At 42.9% G+C, this 19,874-nt stretch overlaps 1 protein-coding gene and 1 pseudogene across 1 annotated transcript in view; both read left to right on the forward strand.

The window, feature by feature from the left end:
• The window catches only part of Dnah14 (dynein axonemal heavy chain 14), a 242,443-nt gene that overhangs the window by 25,529 nt on the left and 197,040 nt on the right, over positions 1 to 19,874 (forward strand). The window contains exons 4-7 of the mRNA XM_060365100.1: positions 9,532 to 9,678; positions 12,224 to 12,351; positions 15,692 to 15,844; positions 18,962 to 19,077. Of these exons, the coding sequence (XP_060221083.1) occupies positions 9,532 to 9,678; positions 12,224 to 12,351; positions 15,692 to 15,844; positions 18,962 to 19,077 (544 nt within the window). The remainder of the gene's footprint in view (positions 1 to 9,531; positions 9,679 to 12,223; positions 12,352 to 15,691; positions 15,845 to 18,961; positions 19,078 to 19,874) is intronic.
• LOC110546666 (large ribosomal subunit protein uL18-like) lies at positions 14,191 to 14,951 on the forward strand (annotated as a pseudogene).

Raw genomic sequence — 19,874 nt, forward strand, 5'->3', positions numbered from 1 at the left:
GTGGGTAACACACCCAGCCATTTTAAATGTGGGTTCTAGAGATCCAAATTCTCATACTTCTGAGGAACTTGTTTTACCAGTTGAGCCATTTCGCCAGCACCTCACTCGCACTCCTGTAAGCAATCAGTGTCTGTGCACCCTGCCGTCATGCTCATTACATCTGCACACATGTATACCGGGATGGCAGACAGGGCCTGTGCCGTTAGAACTGATTGTCACATCTTTTGCTCACAATTCTCTCTCCTATCTTGGCCTTCCCATCTGGGGTTATTGTTGGTTTTGAAATTTGCGGGGGGGCCTCTTGATGTGTGTGTTGATTCTGTTTGTCTGAAGCTATGTTTATTATGCCCACTCTTCTCTTTCCCATCCCTCTCTCCCTTTCTCCCTTCCTCTCTTTTCATTCGGTGGTTCCCTCCCACACCCCCTTCTCCTCATCTTCCCCTCTCCTTCTCTGCTTAGAAGGAGGAGGAGGTCCCCCAATGGGGACCAAGCTGCCCAGGCACAGTAAGTCTCTGCAGGACAGGCAGATCCTCTCCCACTGACAACAGACAAGGCAGCCCAGTTAGGGGAAGGGGATTCAAAGGCAGGCCTCAGAGTCAGGGAGGGCTGGCCCCAGCTGCTGGGGAATCCACATGAAGACTGTACATCTGCTCTAAGTGCAGGGGGTCTAGGACCAGTCCACTCTTTGGTTGATGATTCAGTTTAATGTGTCTTTAAAACTCTCGTGATCTCTTCCTGTCTTCGGTACTTTGCATTGGTGTGTGTGTGTGTGTGTGTGTGTGTGTGTGTGTGGTGGTAGCATGAGTGGACCAGACACATGTATATGTCAAAGTCCCTACCTGCTGCAGGGCGTGGCTGTCATACCCTGTTCTCTACCTACGGGTGAGGCTTCTGTCCCAGAGGCTCTTGGCTATATAACCCAGACATCTTGGTTCCCTCTCCCCTTTTCACCCTTTGCCCTTCCTGCTCTCTCCCCGACTTCAGAAAAGAAATGATCCTAAGACTTATAATCAGTAGCACGGAAGTAACGAAAACTAAAGTTGGGGTGTAAGCCAACCCACCAGTGTAAGAAAGGAGATGTGGCCTCAAAGAAACTTAGGAAATCTAGAGATTTATTGGGAGAATAATTGCTTGGTGCATGCCTGGACGGCGTGCTGTATTCAAGAAATGCCGCACAGTTTGGAAGATCATGCTAAGCCTTCTGAGAAACTGGCTACTGTATCTGCAGATGTGAATGTCAATGTTAGTAGTTACCAACTTGTCTTATACTGAAAACACAACATAATTATGCTTTTCAGAGTCGGTTATTTCATCCTTTCACCTAGCAAACTGGATGCAGACATTTATACCCATTGATCTGACCGTTGGGAAACCCAGGGCGGGCAAGGAGAGCAAGTCAAGACAAAGGTAAAAGTAAGATACAGTAAAATGAGGGCCTTTCCCCCTCTAGAGCACCATTTTAACAATTATAGCTCCTGGAAAGCCATGGTGGGGTTTCAGCTCAGTTAATAGAGTGGTTGCTTACTAAGCATTAAGCCCTGGGCTCAGTGCCCAGCATTGCATTAATCTGGCAGGGTAGCACATGCCCATTAATTCTAGTCCTCTGGAGGAAGAGGTAGAATAAACTTCAAGATTACTTTTCACTGCATATTGAATTCAAGTCCAGCCCAGGCTACATGAGCCTCTGCCTTAAATAGCAACAACAAAACAAACAAACAACCTAAAAAGGTGGTGAGGTCAGTGGGGAAAAATGAGAAGAAGGTATAATGACACATGTGTGAAAATGCCACAAGGAAACCCATTGGCTTGTACTCTAACCTGAGTTCATTGTAAAGTGTCGTGTGAAGACTTATTGAGGGTTCCAGAGTCAGGTAGCGTCGGTTTCGTGGGGAGTGGTTCTGAAGTGACTCATCTTGCGTCTGCTCAGGAGCTCTGTCAGCCGTAGCCCACTCCTGAATACTTACATTACTGAAGATAAGCAGTACATGACCATGAGGAAGGTTTCATAACATGAGGGAAATCCAAACAAATCAAAGAATCACAGAAGAAACACACCCACACAAACCCAAAACAACAAAACAACAACAAAACTGCCACCACCACCTCCTCTCTCTTGTGGGCAAGAACTGTTCCAAATCCAAATAGAGCTATTTGAGGGGGGGAAAAAGATAAAATAAGGGGAAAATCAACATACCTACCTTTTTAATAAGTCACACATTAATTGACAGAGCAGGCATCGAAGTTAATGACACTATCTATAGAAGATGGAGACAAGCAAATTAGCATCCCGATTTTAAAACAGGCAAGGACAAAGAGACACTTAATTGTTGCCCCCAACAACTGCAAGATATAAATTCTCTACCACAGTATGAGGAACAATTACAAAAGGAGGAGAGAAAGTTTTAAACATTTAATAGACATGGTGTGCGACTTAAATTGTAGGGCAGTAGCAAGTTAACAAGAAAATCCCACAAACGGTTATAAATTAACCATTGAAAGACACTCTTCTGAAAGTAAAGGCCCCAAATCATCTTGTGAGGGAAGGGTGGAGGTTGTAACTGATGGTGTCCTGATGGCTGCATCTTCATGTTGTGGGGGAGGGAGGGTAGTTGAGTCCGCCCCCTCACACTGTTCTTTGAAGCCAAAGATTTAAGGACAAAGGCACGAATTAAAAGACTGTGACGGCAAAACTTTAAAACCATTAGGAAAACATGTAAGAGTTTTGTAATCACCTTGGCTAAGGACAGATTTCTTAAAATTTTGTAGCGGAAAACATAAAGGCCAAGATAGGTCAGCCCTATTGAAGCTAAGGGCTTTGCTTATTACAGTATTTAAAATGGGAAAGTCCAAGTTACATATAGAAAGTGACCAAGGATTACTGTCCAAAGCTCATAAATAACAAAAAGAAGGTTACGTATAAACAGTCCAACGAAGAGGCAACATTTAAAGATGTTTACAACAAAATGGGGACCCACAAAATGCTCCAAGGCTATAAAAAGCCTAATGTGTCCACAGCATCTGTGCTTGTGTGTTCCTGCTTCCTGGTGTTACTGTTTTTCCTTATGTTTAATAGAGCAGTAGGCCTACCCTCCCCTGACTCGAAAAACACTTGAACTCCAGACTACACCTGCCGTATGAGTCTGTCTACTTCCTAAGTCAGTTGTAGTCACTGGTTTTGGATTCTGTTCCTATGATGTCTTTCCCAATATTTATAAAAATATGGATGGGCTGTTTGTTGTTCTCTTCATAGAGGAAGGCAATGCAGGAGTACAAAATTTCAGGCAACTTCCTCTGCCACTAATTTAATGGCAGGAAGTAACTAACGTAATTCCTTCATCTTCAAAAATGAAGTCAAGCTTTAAACTTTCAATAATAATAATGCATAATGTTTATTATTTTTTTTACTAAAACCTGTTAGACCCATTTAGCATTTAGTTATTTCTATGTAAAATTTAGTCTTGCTTTTCAGATATCTAGGAAAACACTGCTTGAAAGGATAAATGTGGTGCTGTGTTAATAAAGCACGGAGAAAATACTAATTGTTTAGCGTTAGCTATGTCATTTATTAAACCAGAGAATCTGTGTCAGTTATAGCTATGAAGTTTGACATCATATGTAGTCAACTGTTTTCTCATAATTACTTTTTTTTTTTAACCATCTTAGACGTTTAAGATATGAAGGCCAAAAGAAGAGAGAGAGCACACTATCCGAGAACCAGCCAGCTGAGGCCACGGAGGAGAGAGCCCCTGTGCACTGGAGACCGGGGGGAGCAGAAAGAACCTCCCGAGATGACTATCCAGGCACGGCGTTCGTATGTTCTTTAACCGAGGCGCTTTCCTTCAAAATAGGAGCTTTGGTGTCTAACTAATTCCCTGAGTTGCGGCGGGCAGAAATGGCTCCAAAGATGAACCCTGCTTCTTAAGACCATCAGAATCTAATAACTGACGCAGGTAGCGATAAAATATTGGGAATAACAGCACCAGCACCACCAAGATGCCTCTTGATTGTGTGGTCGCCGTGATAGACCCCAAGCTGCATCAGCGTCATAAGTCTTCACTGCTTCTGGCCGTTTTATCGCATGCGCGCATAGACACACACGTGGCCGGCCCATCTACAACTACTGGCGTCCCATTGCTCCTCCACGTACCTCCCTTTCTAAGCTTCCATTGTTTTCGTTCGTACCCTACCATACCCGGTCTGTCCGGCTTTACCTGCTACTCTCTCTGTGTAGCTCTGTTATGTCCCTGGTCTACGAACTCTGGCGTCTGCAGTCTGCCCTGCAGAGAGCCTCCTGTGGATTCCTTCCTGCTGTGTTCTCAAGAACTAGCCAGCCCTCAGGTGTCTTCTCCCACGCCCTCTCTCCCGCCGGAAGTCCTCTTGAGTACTGGATGTGTGGGGTGCACAGCCGTCTTTAGACGCAACCCAAACAGAAGCATCTTGAGGCCTGCGCCTCCTTCCAGCACTCACCACTACAGGGTCCGTATTCTTGACATAGCAACCTAGACTTTCTGCCTCGCTCCTCACCTGCTCTATCTCCCTCCTAGTCTGCTCTTCCAAGGTCCCCGGATGCTTCCTTGTGGCGAATCCTCAGAAATTATTGAAAGATAATTTCAGTTTCACTCCACCATTCTGCAGAATTTTACTCTTTTGATAACTTCCTTTCATTTCTCTTGACTCTGTGTGTGCATATGAACTGGTGTGTGTGGGGGTGTGCATATGCACAGGTGTGGGTGCGTGTTCACACGATAACACATGCATGGAAGGCCATCAGACAACATTAGGTATCATTTCTCAAATAGGCTTGGCTGAGTGGTCACCGGCCCCAAGGTCCTCCTGTTCCTCTCAGAGGACTACAGGTATCATTACACGCTGCTGCTCTTCTTTCCTGGTCTCTGGACAGAGAACTCGGTCTTCATGCTTCAGCAGTGGCTGTTTCCCTGTCTCTCTAGACCCCACTTCGGTTTCTTAGATGAGATTTTTCTCTGCCTTCTAGGTCATGACTCAGGTGTTTTCCAGTCTGTCAAAATTAGTGTTCCTTTCCTGTCTGAACTAGACCACCCTTTGGCCATTGTCCTTGTTTGTCACCTAAACCACCCAATCAGGCCATTCCTCCAACTGTTGTCACCTCTGAAGGTCAGTGGCCAGTTTCCTGAAGGGATCTGAGTGTGGGTGTGTGTATTTCATGAGCACAGGATGCCACAGAGAGCAGGGGTGTTGGGATACCCCTGGAGGTGCAGTTCTGGGTGTTGTGAGTCACTAGATGGGGGTGCTGGGAATCAAACTCAGGCCCTCTGCTAACACAGTGTGTGCTCTGAACTCTTGTGCCATCTCTCTAGGGCACCCCCACCCCGATCCTGTGTTTTAAGACAGGGTCTCACTATGTAGCTCTGGCTAGCCTGGACCTTGCTGTGTAGATGAGGATGGTCTCACTCAAAGAAATGTGCCTTTCTCTGCCTTCCAAGATTAAGGGTGTGTGCCTCCCCAGCCCCAGCAACCACAGGAAACTGTTAAACAGGGAATTAATATGATCCCATTTCCACTTTGAAAAGGATACAGATTAAAGAACAAGAACTGACTCAGGAAGACCAGGGAGCAGACTTGAGATGTGATGAAGGTCGACCTACTCAGTCATGCTGATAGATCAGAGATCGCAGGAGGGGTTAAAGAGGATTCCTAGGCTTCCGGGTTTTTTAATGTAATGAATAAGTCAGCCACACACTAAAACAGGAAACCTCACAGGATCTGTGGGGTCTGGGGGAGACGCTGGGCATTTGATTTTGGCTATATGGAGTTGAGAATACCTTTGGTTCATCCCAGTCGAGATGTTGAGGAGACAGCTGAACATGTCAAGAGATGTCAAGCCTGAAATGAAGTATTTGGGAGTAATCGTAAGATTGGAAGTTTTTGTCACGGTCACAGTGGGAATACTTAGGGAAAGTGTCTATCAATTCTGAGCCAGAAAAAGGTCAGGTGCAATGGACAGTGGGGTTGGTCACTGTGAGGTAGAATAGGATGATAAAGGAGTCACAGAAATCAATGGAAAAGAACTGTATCAGAAAGAGTTGAAGTTAGGAATGGCAGCTTACCCATGTAATTCTAGCACTCAGGAAGCAGAGAGAGTATGTTTGTTTCAAGTTTAAGGCCAACCTGATCCATGTAGTAAGTTCTGGTCCAGCCAGGGCTACAAAATGTGACCCTGTGTCAGTCTACATTCTGAAAAAATATGTACACAGTCTAAAGTGTGAAGCATCACTAACACAGTTGTAAAATCACAATTAGAAAATGTCTGTTGAGTGTACTGAGCTCAACGTTGAGTGCCATTTTGGTGTAATTCCAAGACAGCGGTGGATTAGGAGCTGGATGATAAATAAATAAATTGTGACAATTTACAACTCTTTTGAAAAGTTTACCTTTGAAGAGACAACGTGTAGTGATACTTGGAGTGTCATCCGAGAATGGATTTAGTGTGGAATGTATATGCAGAAGAGAATAGTTAACAGTGTAGACATGAGAAATAGAAGTAAGAGGTGTAAAGGGTTCATTTGGATGTAAGAAAAGCCAGGCACCTCCTTTACCAAATCAGGAACCGTGGGTATAGATGAGGGTGCTTGGTTTGTGTGTCAATGTCAAGGTGAAGAAATTTTCCCGAGGAGAAGCCATGGCAGAGTGGAAGGATAGAGGCTAGAAAGCAAAGTTTGTTTGGAAGTTAGAAAAGCTTGGAGAAAAAAAAAATAAAAGTGGCCAACAAAAGAAAAAAGAACAAGTGGGTGAAACATCAGTGGAACTGAACTCCTGATTTGTGTTCAAGGTCCTTGTGTGGTTAATTAGAATGAATGTGTGGGTTGCCAGGCCCACTGTGCTGTGAACCGTTATCTGAAAGCACAGAGATGGGCAGATCTGAAGAGGTAGTTTAAGATATTGGCAAGAGTATGTGTAAAGTCAGCATTATCTGAAGTGGATAAAAAAGGAAGGTGGAAAAAATTGAGGGATGGTACATTGTAAGAGAGTTGTGGAGCAGTGGAATGGACATGCTGGTGAGGTGAAGGGTAGCCATGTTGTGGGGTACAAAGCAAGCTGAAAGGATGGAGGGAAATGATGACACAGTGTGATGCAACAGTAGGCAGGCATGGAAAAACTACACATTGTTGAATTATATTTCTTTAAAGGTAATCTGTAAAAGAACAAACGAAAAAACCCTTTTTAAGTCTGTGCCATACCTGTGCCCTATAGTTGCTTAAATGTTAGTAGTTCATAAGTAGAGATTCAAGGAGATCTGGGATGTAGCAGAAGGGCATAGCATCAAACTGGTCTTAGTTCAGGAGCATTGCAATGGAAAAGGCAGACCTCTGTGGAGTCAAAGTTACATGCTAGCTGAATCACCAAGCAATTGGATTCCCATGAAATGTTGTTGTGTATGGTATAACAAAAAAGCCAGGTGCTTCATAGGACTAGGGATTTCTTTTTCTTTTTAAAGGGTACAAGTTGTTTTGGAAGTGGTGAGTAGTGAGTGAGAAGAAAAACAAACCCACTTTCCAGTCTGGGCTGTGCGGTGCATGAGACTGTAAACAGCTGCCACTTGAGAGTACTCAGGGAAAAACCACATCTTACAACTCTTTGTCCTGCAACTGGTCCAGGAAACCAACATTCTCTGGTTGTCCGTCTCCTAAGTGATGCTTTTACTGTCTTATGGTTCCTTCCTCCTTACCTTCTCATCCTGCTCCAAAATTCGAAACCTCGCCACCTCCCAGCATCTTATTCCTTAGGAAGCATGAGCATGGGAGTCTCGCTTGAATCACTCAGGTCCTCTGAAGTGGCACTAAAAGCTGAAATGAGACTTGGTGAGACTTACAGGTTTCAGCAGCATGGAGTGAGTTTTGCAGTTTTGTTTGTAGTTATGGTATTTTGTCGCTTACTAAGTTGCCACTCGGTGCCTTGCTGTATAAGTATTTGTTAAACGTGAGAGGACAAGTAAAATTGCTTCTATAAATTCTATTGTCAATAATTTCCCCCAGTCTTCTATATGTAAGCCATAGGTAAGCCATAGAAGTATGAGCAATACCCTTTTTACTCTTCTGCATTCACATTTAAGTATATCCTGTGCTCATTCCCAAGTTAAAATGTTTGTTTTCTATGAGCATTCACTCATGCTCTAAAGACGTATTGTAATAATAAAATTATTAAGTAAAGCAACTGACATTTAGCAAGGACTTGAATGGTATTAACTAATTTTTTAAATTTATTGATTTATTTATTCACATTACATCCCAATTGTAGGCCCCCTCCCTCCTGTCCTTCCACTCCCACACCCCCTCCCTCTTCCCACCATCCCCCCTCCCCTACTCCTTAGAAAAGGAGAGCCCCCCTGAACCCACCCCAGCACAAGTCACATCAAGACTGAGTTCATCCTCTTCCCCTGTGGCCTGGCAAGGCAGCCCCACCAGGAGGAAGTGATCAAAAAGCAGGCAACAGAGTCCATGTCAGAGACAGCTCCTGTTCCCCTTACTAGGAAACCCATATGAAGACCGAGCTGCCCATAAGCTACATCTGTGTAGGGGACCTAGATCCAGTCCACGCATGGAACTTGATTGGTGCTTCAGACTCCATGAGCTCCCCCCACCCCCACCCCAGGCCCCGTTTAGTTGGCTGTATTGGCCTTCTTGTAGAGCTCCTTCTATCCTCCTCCCCACTCCCCACTCTTCCACAAGACTCCCTGTGGTCCACCCAATGTCTGGCTGTAAGCCTCAGCATCTGTTTCCTTAGGTGCAGGACAATCCCCAACCAAGATCAGCAGCCAGTATGGCTGAGTGAGACACTTGCACTTTGTAGCTTCCCTGCTGAGCTCTCTCTCTCTCTCTCTCTGTCTCCTGGACATCTCCAGGGGCTGAATCCCTACTTCCTCCTCTAACTCTTCTTCCCCTCACTGGCAGGATGTCCAGCCCTATTCTCTCCCCTGCTCAGCAATATGCTGTAAGCTGCTTTATTGGCATATCAGGGGACAATTGGGGAGCAGTGTTTATACAACATTGAGACAGGAGAGTCTCAGAATAAGGACTGCAACCGGATATGGGGGATACAGAAATCAGCATTTGAATTACACAGTAACCTTATGCCTTCAGGCTGGCCCTCTCCCAGGGGGTCGGCCTGAGGTTCTTACTGTAACAAGAGGGGAGGTGTGGAAGATGAGAAAGATGAGATCTTTATGAAAAGTTGCCACTGTCACGAACTTCTATTCCAAGAGGCTTGCCTCTCCTGACGTCACTGCAGCCTAGTTACTAAAGGCACCCCATGGTCAAGGGCTATTTATGTGGCACCCTTTACCTCCTCATTTCAAAGGTAGGGAAGGCATGGCATGTCACTTGCAAAACAGTCTGAGGAGTACGGTGGCTTGTTTCTGTGAAGGCAGGCACACTGGCTCCGCATGTGCTCCCCGCACCCCATGTAAAGGCTGACCATATTGCTTGGTGTGTGAAATTACTTTGGCCTTCTTAGAGCTCACGGTAGATCCTCGGCTCATTATGTTTTTCCTCACAGATTACCTTAACGAAAGGTTCAATAAGCCATATTCAGTGGCTTCAGAATCATTTCTCCCTGATCGAAGGAAATCAAAAGGAAAACAGGAACAAAGTAATGCCAATACAAAATCGAAGAAAGCCCGGCTCATATCGTTCGACTGGGCAGGTACGCCGTGGCCCGGCACCCACTTGTAAGAAACAGCGCACTTCCAAGCTTTTCCGTGGCTTGGGTGCCTACGATGGGCACTGACTTTAGGGGGAAAGTCTTAATGAGTTTGCATGTTTGGTACTTTGAAGAACTGCTAATTTTCCATTATTTTTTTTAAACTTAACAGTAGCATTAAAATTGACAAGAGTGTTCAGTGATGTTCATACTGAAGATACTCTCAGAGTTTTGTTTTAGAACTCCATGTAAGATAATTTACAGGTGTGTGTGTGTGTGTGTGTGTGTGTGTGTGTGTGTGTAGTAGTAGTAGTGTTTATCACACATGCTAGGCAAGAGCCCTACCCCTGGCTGTAGTGTCAGCTTTGGTTTCCTTAAACAGAGACTCGCCATGTTGGTTAGGCTGGCCTTGAAATCAAGGTCCTTCTGCCTCAGACTCTGGAATCACAGGTTTGCACTGCCACACTGGTTAGATCTGACCTGCTATGTCTTTGTCTGATACAGAGGCTAAATGTCCAAATAGTCAAACACATTTTCCCCACTAACACTTTGACACTTTATTTACATTCGAAATCATTGTTTTAATGTTATAAATTTTATAAAGGAAACTTTTCTTTTTCCTGCTGGAACGCTACAACCCAAAGATGGATTTGTCATGGAGTTATGGTCAGAAGCCTTACTCACACAGAACAGTCACGTTTCTAACACCTCAGCAGAAAGTCCTCGTCTGTTAGCCAGCCTCCTCCGAGTGCTGGTGGGCAGGGTATAGGTAGGGTCTCCTGCAGCTTCTGCTGATAGGCAGGATGTGGCACAGGTGAGGGACGGCATGCTGCCTGTTCCTGGAAGGGGGTGGGCAGAATGGGCTAGCACACGGCCTCAGAGAACATTTTGCTTGCAGAACTGTTTATTCCAGTCCCTCCTTTGCTAGCTTTGAAGAGGTGAAGAGTTTTCACTGTAGTTCTGATGCTGTTGTATAAAAATAGCATGTTTCATTTCTCAGCAAATACCCTGTTTTATTCAGATGACATGCGTGACTTCCAGAAGGCTATTCTGAGATACAGAACAGCGTTTTAGGGTCGGTGGCACTGCTGATACACCTTGTACACTTTTCAGACGCTCCTGTGACTTGTTCTATTGTTTAATAGAATAGGCTTCTGCACAACAAAGTAAACAGTCATTAGAGAGAAGAGACAACTCACAGGATGGGAGAAAATATTTTCAAACTGTTCATCAAGCAGAGGGCCAATTTCTAGAATCTATAAGGAACAACAACAACAAACACCTCAAGAACCAGCTGCCAGTTAGTGAATGGGCAGGTTGCCTGAACAGTCACACCAAAAGGTAGACTATGCAAACAAGTGTGTGGAAATTGTTACACATCGCCAATCACCAGAGAAATTTAAATAAGGAACACAATGAGAGACCATCGCCATCACACACCATTCAGAATAGTGAAAGTCACAAAAGCTGGTAAGGATGTGAAGAGGAGGAGCCTGCTGATGAGAGCGTAAACCCGTGCAGCCATGGTAAAGAGCAGTACAGAGGAGAGAAAACAGAGGGAACCTGAGTCACAGAAACTGACATTTCGGAAAGATCCATGCAGGAGTTTGACGTATTTAAGGAGAAGGAACAAGTGGTGATCATTATGGTGATGATATACCTGATATGTCACAGATATGTACTGAGTCATCACATTTGTCCCCGTAAATATGTGTGCACTTTGAAACTTAATTTAAAAACTGAAAAAAAAGTATGAAATGAGGTTTAAGGGACAGTCTGTATAACATGGGAAATAGAAGCAGAAAGAAAAAAAGGTTGTGTTGAGAAGCATGAAATTATTAGCTGCTAGCAAAGAGATCAAGAGAAACAGACCGCAAGGGATATCAGGAGTGAATGTTCTCAAGAAGGAGGTCTCTTACCCACATGGATTTCTGTCTTCTTCTGATCCTATTGCCTTTGGTCCTGTTAGGCTTTCATAAAGGAAGGGTTTTGACTGGGCCCTGATCCAGTATTTTTTGTGGCTTATGATCCATAATTAAACCTTTTGTGATATCTATTTGTCTGCCTTTCTTTCTTGACACTACTCATATTTCACTATGGATATTTTATTGTCCACAAATCTATTTCAGTTTGGAGATACAGTTCAAGCAAAGTAAGTGATAAGCAAGTGCAAACATTACTATACTTTATCCCTAATGATCTAGCATAGAGGACACTGGCAGGAGTTTCATGTTTATATGTAGTTATTTTCCCCTTCCTTGTTGTCTGTATTTGCAGTGGATGTATGTATGTGCTTATGTGGGTGTGTGCATTTGTACAAACATGTATGTGAAAGTTATGTCTTTTTTAAGTAAACAAGTAATTGGGCTTTCTTTTGAGCTCCTGTTGAAGCTTAATTTAAAGCTGTTGTTTCTTTTTTATTGCATAGTATCTGTGTTAACTTAGTATTTAATTTTTCTGTGTGTGGAAATACTTGTAATAGCATTTATTGTTCTAGATGATGCCTATTCCTGTACTTATATTGACCTCTAAACTCCCTTTCTGCCAGAACCTGAAGAGCCTGATGCCATAAAACAAATTTTGAGGCTAAGAGAAAAGCTTGAATGGGAAACGCCGGTATTTCCACGTTATATGAAGTATCGTCCTAGGACTCATGTTCCAAAGTACAGTCTAAAGGTGTGATTCTATTTTATGCAATCTCAACTATTCAAAATTAAACTTTGAAACTGCCTTAGCTTTTTAATTCATTGCAGATACCATATCAACACTCATTAAAAACATAATAATTGTTGGCAAATGTAAAAGAATCAGCATAATTTATTTCACATAATATTGTCATAATTATTTCATGACAGTTTTAAGTCTATAATAAATCTTGGGTCTATCCCGCCCATCTTTTTCTCTTATTCATTAGGGTCACAGGACACTTGCACCATCTGCCTTAAATTGGAATCTACTTTTAGGTGTCTGTGTTTGTCACTTTGTGATTTTAAAAAAGAAATAAGAGGAACTTGTTTCAGGAACTTAATAGAAACTCATGTTTTCATCTGCACACTAGACCAAGAGAATCAGAAACTGGAAGTGGGACTACTTGTCTGTTTTCTCAGTAAACTGCTACCTAATTAAGAACCATTGCTCCAAATGCTGGAGTCAGGTTTTTTGTTGTTTTTGTTTTTGTTTTTTTTCCCAGGATATTTGATCCCATTGTGAACCCTGAGATTGTGAACTGTAATAACCTATTTCTGATTGTTCTGATTGTGGTATGGCTCATTCTTTGATCCTAGAGCTTTCTGTTTACTGTAAACAAGTACTTGTGGTGTGGCTCAGCCCTAGCACACACCTTTAACCCAAGAGCTTTCCATAAACAGGATTAAGTAAAGCTAACCTTAGGACAAGAGGCAGAGCAACACTTGCTCTGACAGGGATTAAACAGAAAGGAGGGACTTTGAGGGAAGGGTATCTAAGACAGTGTGGAAAAGGAGAAGGGGCTTTTTCCTTCTGGGATGTTGGCTTAGTAGGACGATCAGCTGGGTGCTTTCTCTGCCTCTCTGAGATAGCAAGTTTCACCCCAGCATCTGGCTCCAGAGTCTTCATTGGTAAAAGTTAATGATTGAGATCTTGTTTTGAAAAGAAGAGTTGTTTTTTGTTTTTTGTTTTCCTTCAAAGGGACATATAACAAGTATTGTAGTTTTTACAGGTCATAAGCTCTCTGTGGCAAGGAACCACTCACCCATCTGTACATAGTACCCAACAAATGGATATGACTGTATGCCAATAAAACTTTATTCATGCAAACAGATGCCTGACCCGAGCCGTGGTTTGCCAATCCTTGCTCTAGGTGGTTACTCTAAGGACAAAAGGTCTTTGGATCATTGTTCATGGAAAGTGCCGGGTGACTGGAAGTCCATCCATAAATCAGATTCACGTAGCTTTGAATCTCTACATTCACTCTGTTGTCTTGAGCAAACTTTTCTCCTCTCTGGGCTTTACAGTTTTTCTGACCTTGAAACTGAGATAATGGGAATCACTCTAGAAAGCTGTGAGGATTAAATGGAAAAAGAATGTGCTATAGAATCAGGTAGATTGTGGACACTGTGAAATGAAACTCAAGCTGGGCACAGGTGCTTTGCATCTGTGAGTGATTATACTTAATTTGTATGCAAAAAGACTTGAGAATTCTATTTACACCAAGTTTCTCCTAACCTTAGAAAATAGAATTAGAACAAAAATGGCATACTTGACCAAACATCTACAATAAAGCTTATCATTTTGTCTCCTCACTCAGTTACCTCATTTCTTCTTATTTTCAGGGATTTAAGCTTATTTTTAAAGGTTTCCTAGTACAGGTTGTAATCAGAGCCAAAATAAAAAAGCAAATAGCTACAAAAATGAAAACGCTCTTCAAGAAAGAAAAATGTAAAGATTATAAAACTTTAAAAGTTATAAAAGTTAAAAACCACAGTAACTGGAAACAGTTTAACTCTACTTTCTAAGAGTACCAGGAATTACTAAATTATGCTTTTGGTAAAATTACTCTTAAATGATTAAATTCAGTTTTGTATGAATTTTGAAAACTTTTGTTGATAAAAGTGCATGTTTCAAAACTAAAAGAAAATAGCTTTAGAACTTAGATTTTCTGCGCAGCATATGCACATGAACTGCCAAAGTATGGAGTGACCAATTCCGCTGCAGCGTATTGCACTGGCCTGCTTCTGGCCCACAGGCTTCTCAATAGGTTTGGCATGGACAAGATCAGGTGGAGGTGACTGGAGATGAGTACTACGTGGAGAGCATTGAAGGTCAGCCGGTGCCTTCACTTGCTATTTGGATGCAAAGTCTCACTTGAACTACAACTGGCAATAAAGTTTTTGGGGCCCTGAAGGGAGCTGAAGATGGAGGCTTGTCTATCCCACATAGTACCAAACGATTCCCTGGTTATGACTCTGAAAGCAAGGAGTTCAGCGCGGAAGTGCATTGGAAGCACATCATGAGTCAGAGTGCTGCAGACTACATGTGGTACCTAATGGAGGAAGATGAAGATGCCTATAAAAACAGTTCTCCCAGTACATAAAGAACGCCATCACTCCAGACATGGAGGAGGTGTGCAAGAAAGCCACAGTGCTGTCTGAGAGAACCCAGTCTATGAGAAGAAGCCCAAGAGAGAAGTGAAGAAGAGGTGGAACCGTCCCAGAAGGTTCCTTGCCCAGAAGAAAGATCGGGTTACTCAAAAGAAGGCAAGCTTCCTCAGAGGTCACAAACACACTACTGAGAGCTAAAGCAGTTTTCTATGAAGATTTTTTTTTTCACAAAGACAATAAACTTATTGGCCAAGAAGCCAACAAAACAAAACAAAAAAACTTACATTTTCTCAATGGACAGTAGCCAGTTTCCCAATACTACCAAGGGAATGAGACAGAAACTTTATTACTTACTATAGATGCATAGAGTAAATTTAAAATCACGGGTGGGTTCTAGTTCCTACTTTGTTACCTCATGAGTCTATGACCTTGCTCAAGGTAGGTGATCTACTTAATATTAATGCCTGCATCTGCTTACTTATATTTAAAAGCGCCAAGCCAGCCTCTTTAAAGTTGCCAGAGGCGTCACTGTGCAGATAGTGTGTGTAAGGCACTTAACTGCTCCTTGTGTGTGACCGACTTAGAGGTGCTACCTACAGTTCTCAGAACTCCAGCCCCCGTCAGTATCAGTGAAATGACAAGCTTGCTGTGTCCGGCATGGAAGGCGGCATGCTTGTTCAAGGGCTATCGTTGAGTTCATAGTAAGGATGTAAATCAATATTCTTAAGTGGCTTATCACTTAGTTATGTTTAAGGATTAAAATGAAACATCTTAACCCTCTCCTAAGACTGGCCTTACTGAACTTGAATTAGACATGATTTGAGATTGATTTTCCTCACTGATACTATTCCTACTTTAATTCTATCACAACATTGTTTCCCCTGGACCTGTTTAGTCATTTAATTAATTTTGTTAAGTAAGTTTCTTCTTTTTCTGAGGAACCTCTGAAAGATGATGGTGAGTTTGTATACTGCCTTCCTCTGGAGAACAGCAAAGGCATTTTCAATGAGTATGATCTCCAAGCAGTCTCTGCCTACAGAGCTAAAAATTGCAAAGAATTTTGGATGGTTAGCGCTTCATATGTCTCAAAGGTACTGTAAAATACATATGCTCTGCATTATGAATTACATCAGAAAGCATTACCAATTTAGGCCAAGTGTACATCTGTGCACATCTGTGATTCCAGCAGTGCAGAGACAGAGTGTGTGTGTGGGGGGAGGGGTGGTTGTGAGCCTGAGGCCAACCCTGAGTATATATAGAGAGCCTGACCTAAAAAAAAAAAAGAAAAAAGAAAAAGAAAGACAAAGAGGAAAACAAAAGTGACCAATTTAGAGGTTTTTTTTTAATGTAGCATTTTTTACTTATTTATAATTAAAATATAATGATATCATTTCCCCCTTTGCCCCTACAAGCCCTTCCATGTTTCATCCCTCCAGCTCCCCCATGTTTCCCCTCACATACTTCTCAAATTCATGGCGACTTCTTCTTTTTTTTAATCTATAGTTGCCCCTCACTGGGCAGTTGTTAGGTGCCTGAAGGCCTTTGTCTAGGGGTAGGGGCTGGTGAGAACTCCCCCTTCCATGCCGGTTTGTCAGTTGGTGTTGTCCTGTTCAGGTCTAGTTTCAGCAGCCACAGTGTTGCGTGGCTGTAGCTTCTCTGTCATTCCTAGGACTCATACTCTCTCAGCAGGTTTCCATCCTCTCTTCCACCCTGACCCCGAGCCTCAGGTTAGGTGCTAGAGCTGGGTTGTAGCTGTATCCACGATCTCTCAATCTCTGCATTGTGACCAGTTGTGGTTTTCTGTAATGGTCTCCATCTGCTGCACGTTCTGTGAGAGCTTAAGTCTAAGTAGAGCACTGTTGGTCATCACCAAGGTATGAATTGCCACTGCTTCACCTTTTGGGATACTGTGGCACGCTGGTCACCGTTGTCACAGGCACCGTGGCTGAGTAGGACTGTTGATTGCTCTTCTCCCCTAACAGCTTGCATAGCAACTTCTAGCATGGTGAAATCCAGGCCTCAGGGAGGAGGCTTTCAGGTCAGATCCAGCTGGAAGCTTCTGAATCCTGTGTGTTCAGCCTTTGCGAGGCAACCAAGAACAGTAACAGTAGCCTATAACATTTTGGGAGTCTCTTGGACTCCTCTGAGCAACAACTCAAAAGGTTTCTCATGCCTAATGTCTGATGGTCTATGTCTTTCGGAGGGAGCATTGTCAGCCCAAGTGGCATAAAATTCTATATGTATGTATATACGTTCAGTTGTATGTAATTTATCTAATTTTGGGTAAATAGGAAACAATACGATTTATCTCTGTGGTTTAGAGGAACTCAGTCAGTTTAGGAAATTAATGTTTAAGAAATAGCTTGGGAGAAAATTATTTAATAATAAATTTTCTTCTTTTAGTAAAAATTTAGGTTTAAGAATGCAATTGGCTATTACAAATAAAGCTGCTCCGAACATGGTTGAATAAATGTCCTTGTTGTATACTTGAGCATTTTTTGGATATATGCCTAGGAGTGGTATAGTTGGATCTTGAGGTAGCACTGTTCCTAATTGCCTGAGAAAGAGCCAGATTGATTTCCAGAGTGGTTGTACAAGTTTACATCCCCACCAGCAATCTATAAGGAGAGAGAAAAAAATCTAGGCACAGGGGTCTTTTCTGAGACTGATACTCCAACCAAGGACCATTCATGGTGATGACCTAGAACCCCTGCATAGACGTAGCCAATGGCAGCTCAGTGTCCAAGAGAGTTCCCTAGTAAGGGGAACAGGAACTGTCCCTGACTTGAACTCAGTGGCTGGCTCTTTGATCACCTCCCCCTGAGGAGGGAGCAGCCTTGCTAGGCCACAGGGGAAGACAGTGCAGCCAGTCCTGATGAGACCTGATAGACTAGGATCAGAAGGAAGGAGAGGAGGACCTCCCCTATCAGTGGACTTGGGGAGGGACATGGGAGGAGTTGAGGGCGGGAAGGAGGGTGGGATTGGGAGGGGATGAGAGGGAGGGGGCTACAGCTGGGATACAAAGTGAATAAATGGTAATTAATTAAAATAATTAAAGAATTCAATTGGAAGTTTTTCATTTGTTAAATACTTTATTAATATTTTACATAATTTTAAAAGTAAAAACTAGAAAACAGGAATTTGTTGGTATAATAGGAATGATAAATGATATTTAATAGTTCTGGGTCTGGTGGCATACACCTGTGATCCCAGCCCTCAGGGAGGCAGAGGCAGGCAGATCGCTGTGAGTTCGAAGTCAGTCTGGTCTGCAAAGTGAGTCCAGGATATCCAGGGCTACACAGAGAAAAACCCTGTGTCGAAAAAACCAAAACAAAATAATAATCATTATTATTTTGAGAAAGAAAGTGTGTGTGTGTGTGTGTCTGTGTGCTCGCATGTGCGTGTGTGCATGCATGTGTGTGTGTGTGTGTGTGTGTGTGTGTGTGTGTGTGTGTGTGTGTGTTTAGAGCAGAGGACAACCTTTTTCCTGCCCTGGAGCTCACCAAATAAGTAAGCTGGCTGGCCCGAAGCCCTAGGTCCACCCGTCTCCAGCTCCCCAGTCCCTACCAATGCATCCAGCTTTTTATGTGGGTTTTGGAGGTTGAACTTGGGTCCTCATGCTCCTGTGACAGGCACTTTTCTGGTGAAGCAATGTTTGAAACTCAATGAAGAATACTTTTATTTGAGGTGTATCTGTTGGAAACATGGCCAGATCTAACAATCCTTCCCTTATATACTTATCGCTATGATACCCTAAGTTATAATTAGCCAACGGTGGTCGTTTGTTCAATAGCCATGTGTTTTCTCCTGTTCTCCCAACTGTCTTAACCAAAATCAACTCGACAGTTCACCCAAACAGGACCTCAAACCCGAGGCTCTGTGAGCGCTAGGCAGGCATCCTGGCATTGAGTTGCATCCTCAGTCACGTCCTAACAACTTATGCAAAACATGAAAATTGTGAGGCAGAAAACTTGTCAAGTTATTTGTAAAAATATCTCTGGATAGAGAGGACGTTTTCCTTATTCTTGCTGAAGGAGCACAGGAAAGCTAGCCGGAGAAAAATACCAAGTGTAGCGGCAGTGTGCAGATGGAAGTCAGATTCGGGTCCAGATGAAGTGGTTGAGGGGTGGGGGCTAAAAGGTAAGTAAGGGCCTTTTCAGCATCCTGAAACTAGATGTTAAGTCACATTTTGTGCTTTGTAATTATAGGTCACTAAAGTAGACCCCGACGAGGAAGAAGTGGAACTTATGCCTACTCTGGACTGGCTTTCGGAAAGACATTGCTTCTATCTGCTGCAGGAATTTAAGATCTTTTCCAACTTCCGGTGAGATGGATGCCAAGGAAGCGAACACTTGGTAGTTTAGCTGTGTTGTAAGAGCGATTGCCCCGTGGTATCTAACGCCACTAGAATGCCACTGCTCTGGGCCGTTGTAGTGGGATGGGGTGTTCCACAAATGTATTTTAGGCTAAGGCACTTTAACCAGTTAAAAACAAAAATGTCTAACTTCAGTCTTTTCTGGATAAATGTTACCAAAAACTGATGCTTTATTGGCAAATGTAAGTGAATAATTGCTAATGACTTTTTTCTTCGTGCCTTCCTTGTTAATGAATATCCATTGAATATCTGAAAAGAGCCAAGAATTGCTCTAGATGCTGGGTTACTCTGTTGAACAAACCAATTAGTCTGCTCCTTAAAATTTATGTTTAAGGTGTGTGAGAGACAATACACAAACATGTGAACATGCAGGATGCCAGCGGGGCAGAAGATGTTATGAAGGAAAACCGTTCAGAGTAAAGGCCTTGGAGCAGGCTACTGAATCGGTGGTGAAAGTCTTTACTTTCATCTCACTGCAATTGGATTTGCACCATTGCTCTTTTGGTGGACGTGCTCTTCCGTGTTTGCTTTTCCTTGTTGTCTCTATTTGTTGAAGACAAAAAGTATAAATTGTACATTTTTACATAAACAATAAATTAAACACAGAAATATGTAATATGTTAAGTGTAAAAGTTAAAAATATTAGAATATACGCATCAAACCTAGCTCCTAGCTACCCCTGCGCTCTTACACAGAGCTGCGCCCCAATTGGAGCTGAGTAATATTTTAAATCCTTAAATGTTACA

Source organism: Meriones unguiculatus, chromosome 11 (genome assembly GCF_030254825.1).
Source record: "Meriones unguiculatus strain TT.TT164.6M chromosome 11, Bangor_MerUng_6.1, whole genome shotgun sequence".
Classification (NCBI taxonomy): Eukaryota; Metazoa; Chordata; class Mammalia; order Rodentia; family Muridae; genus Meriones; species Meriones unguiculatus.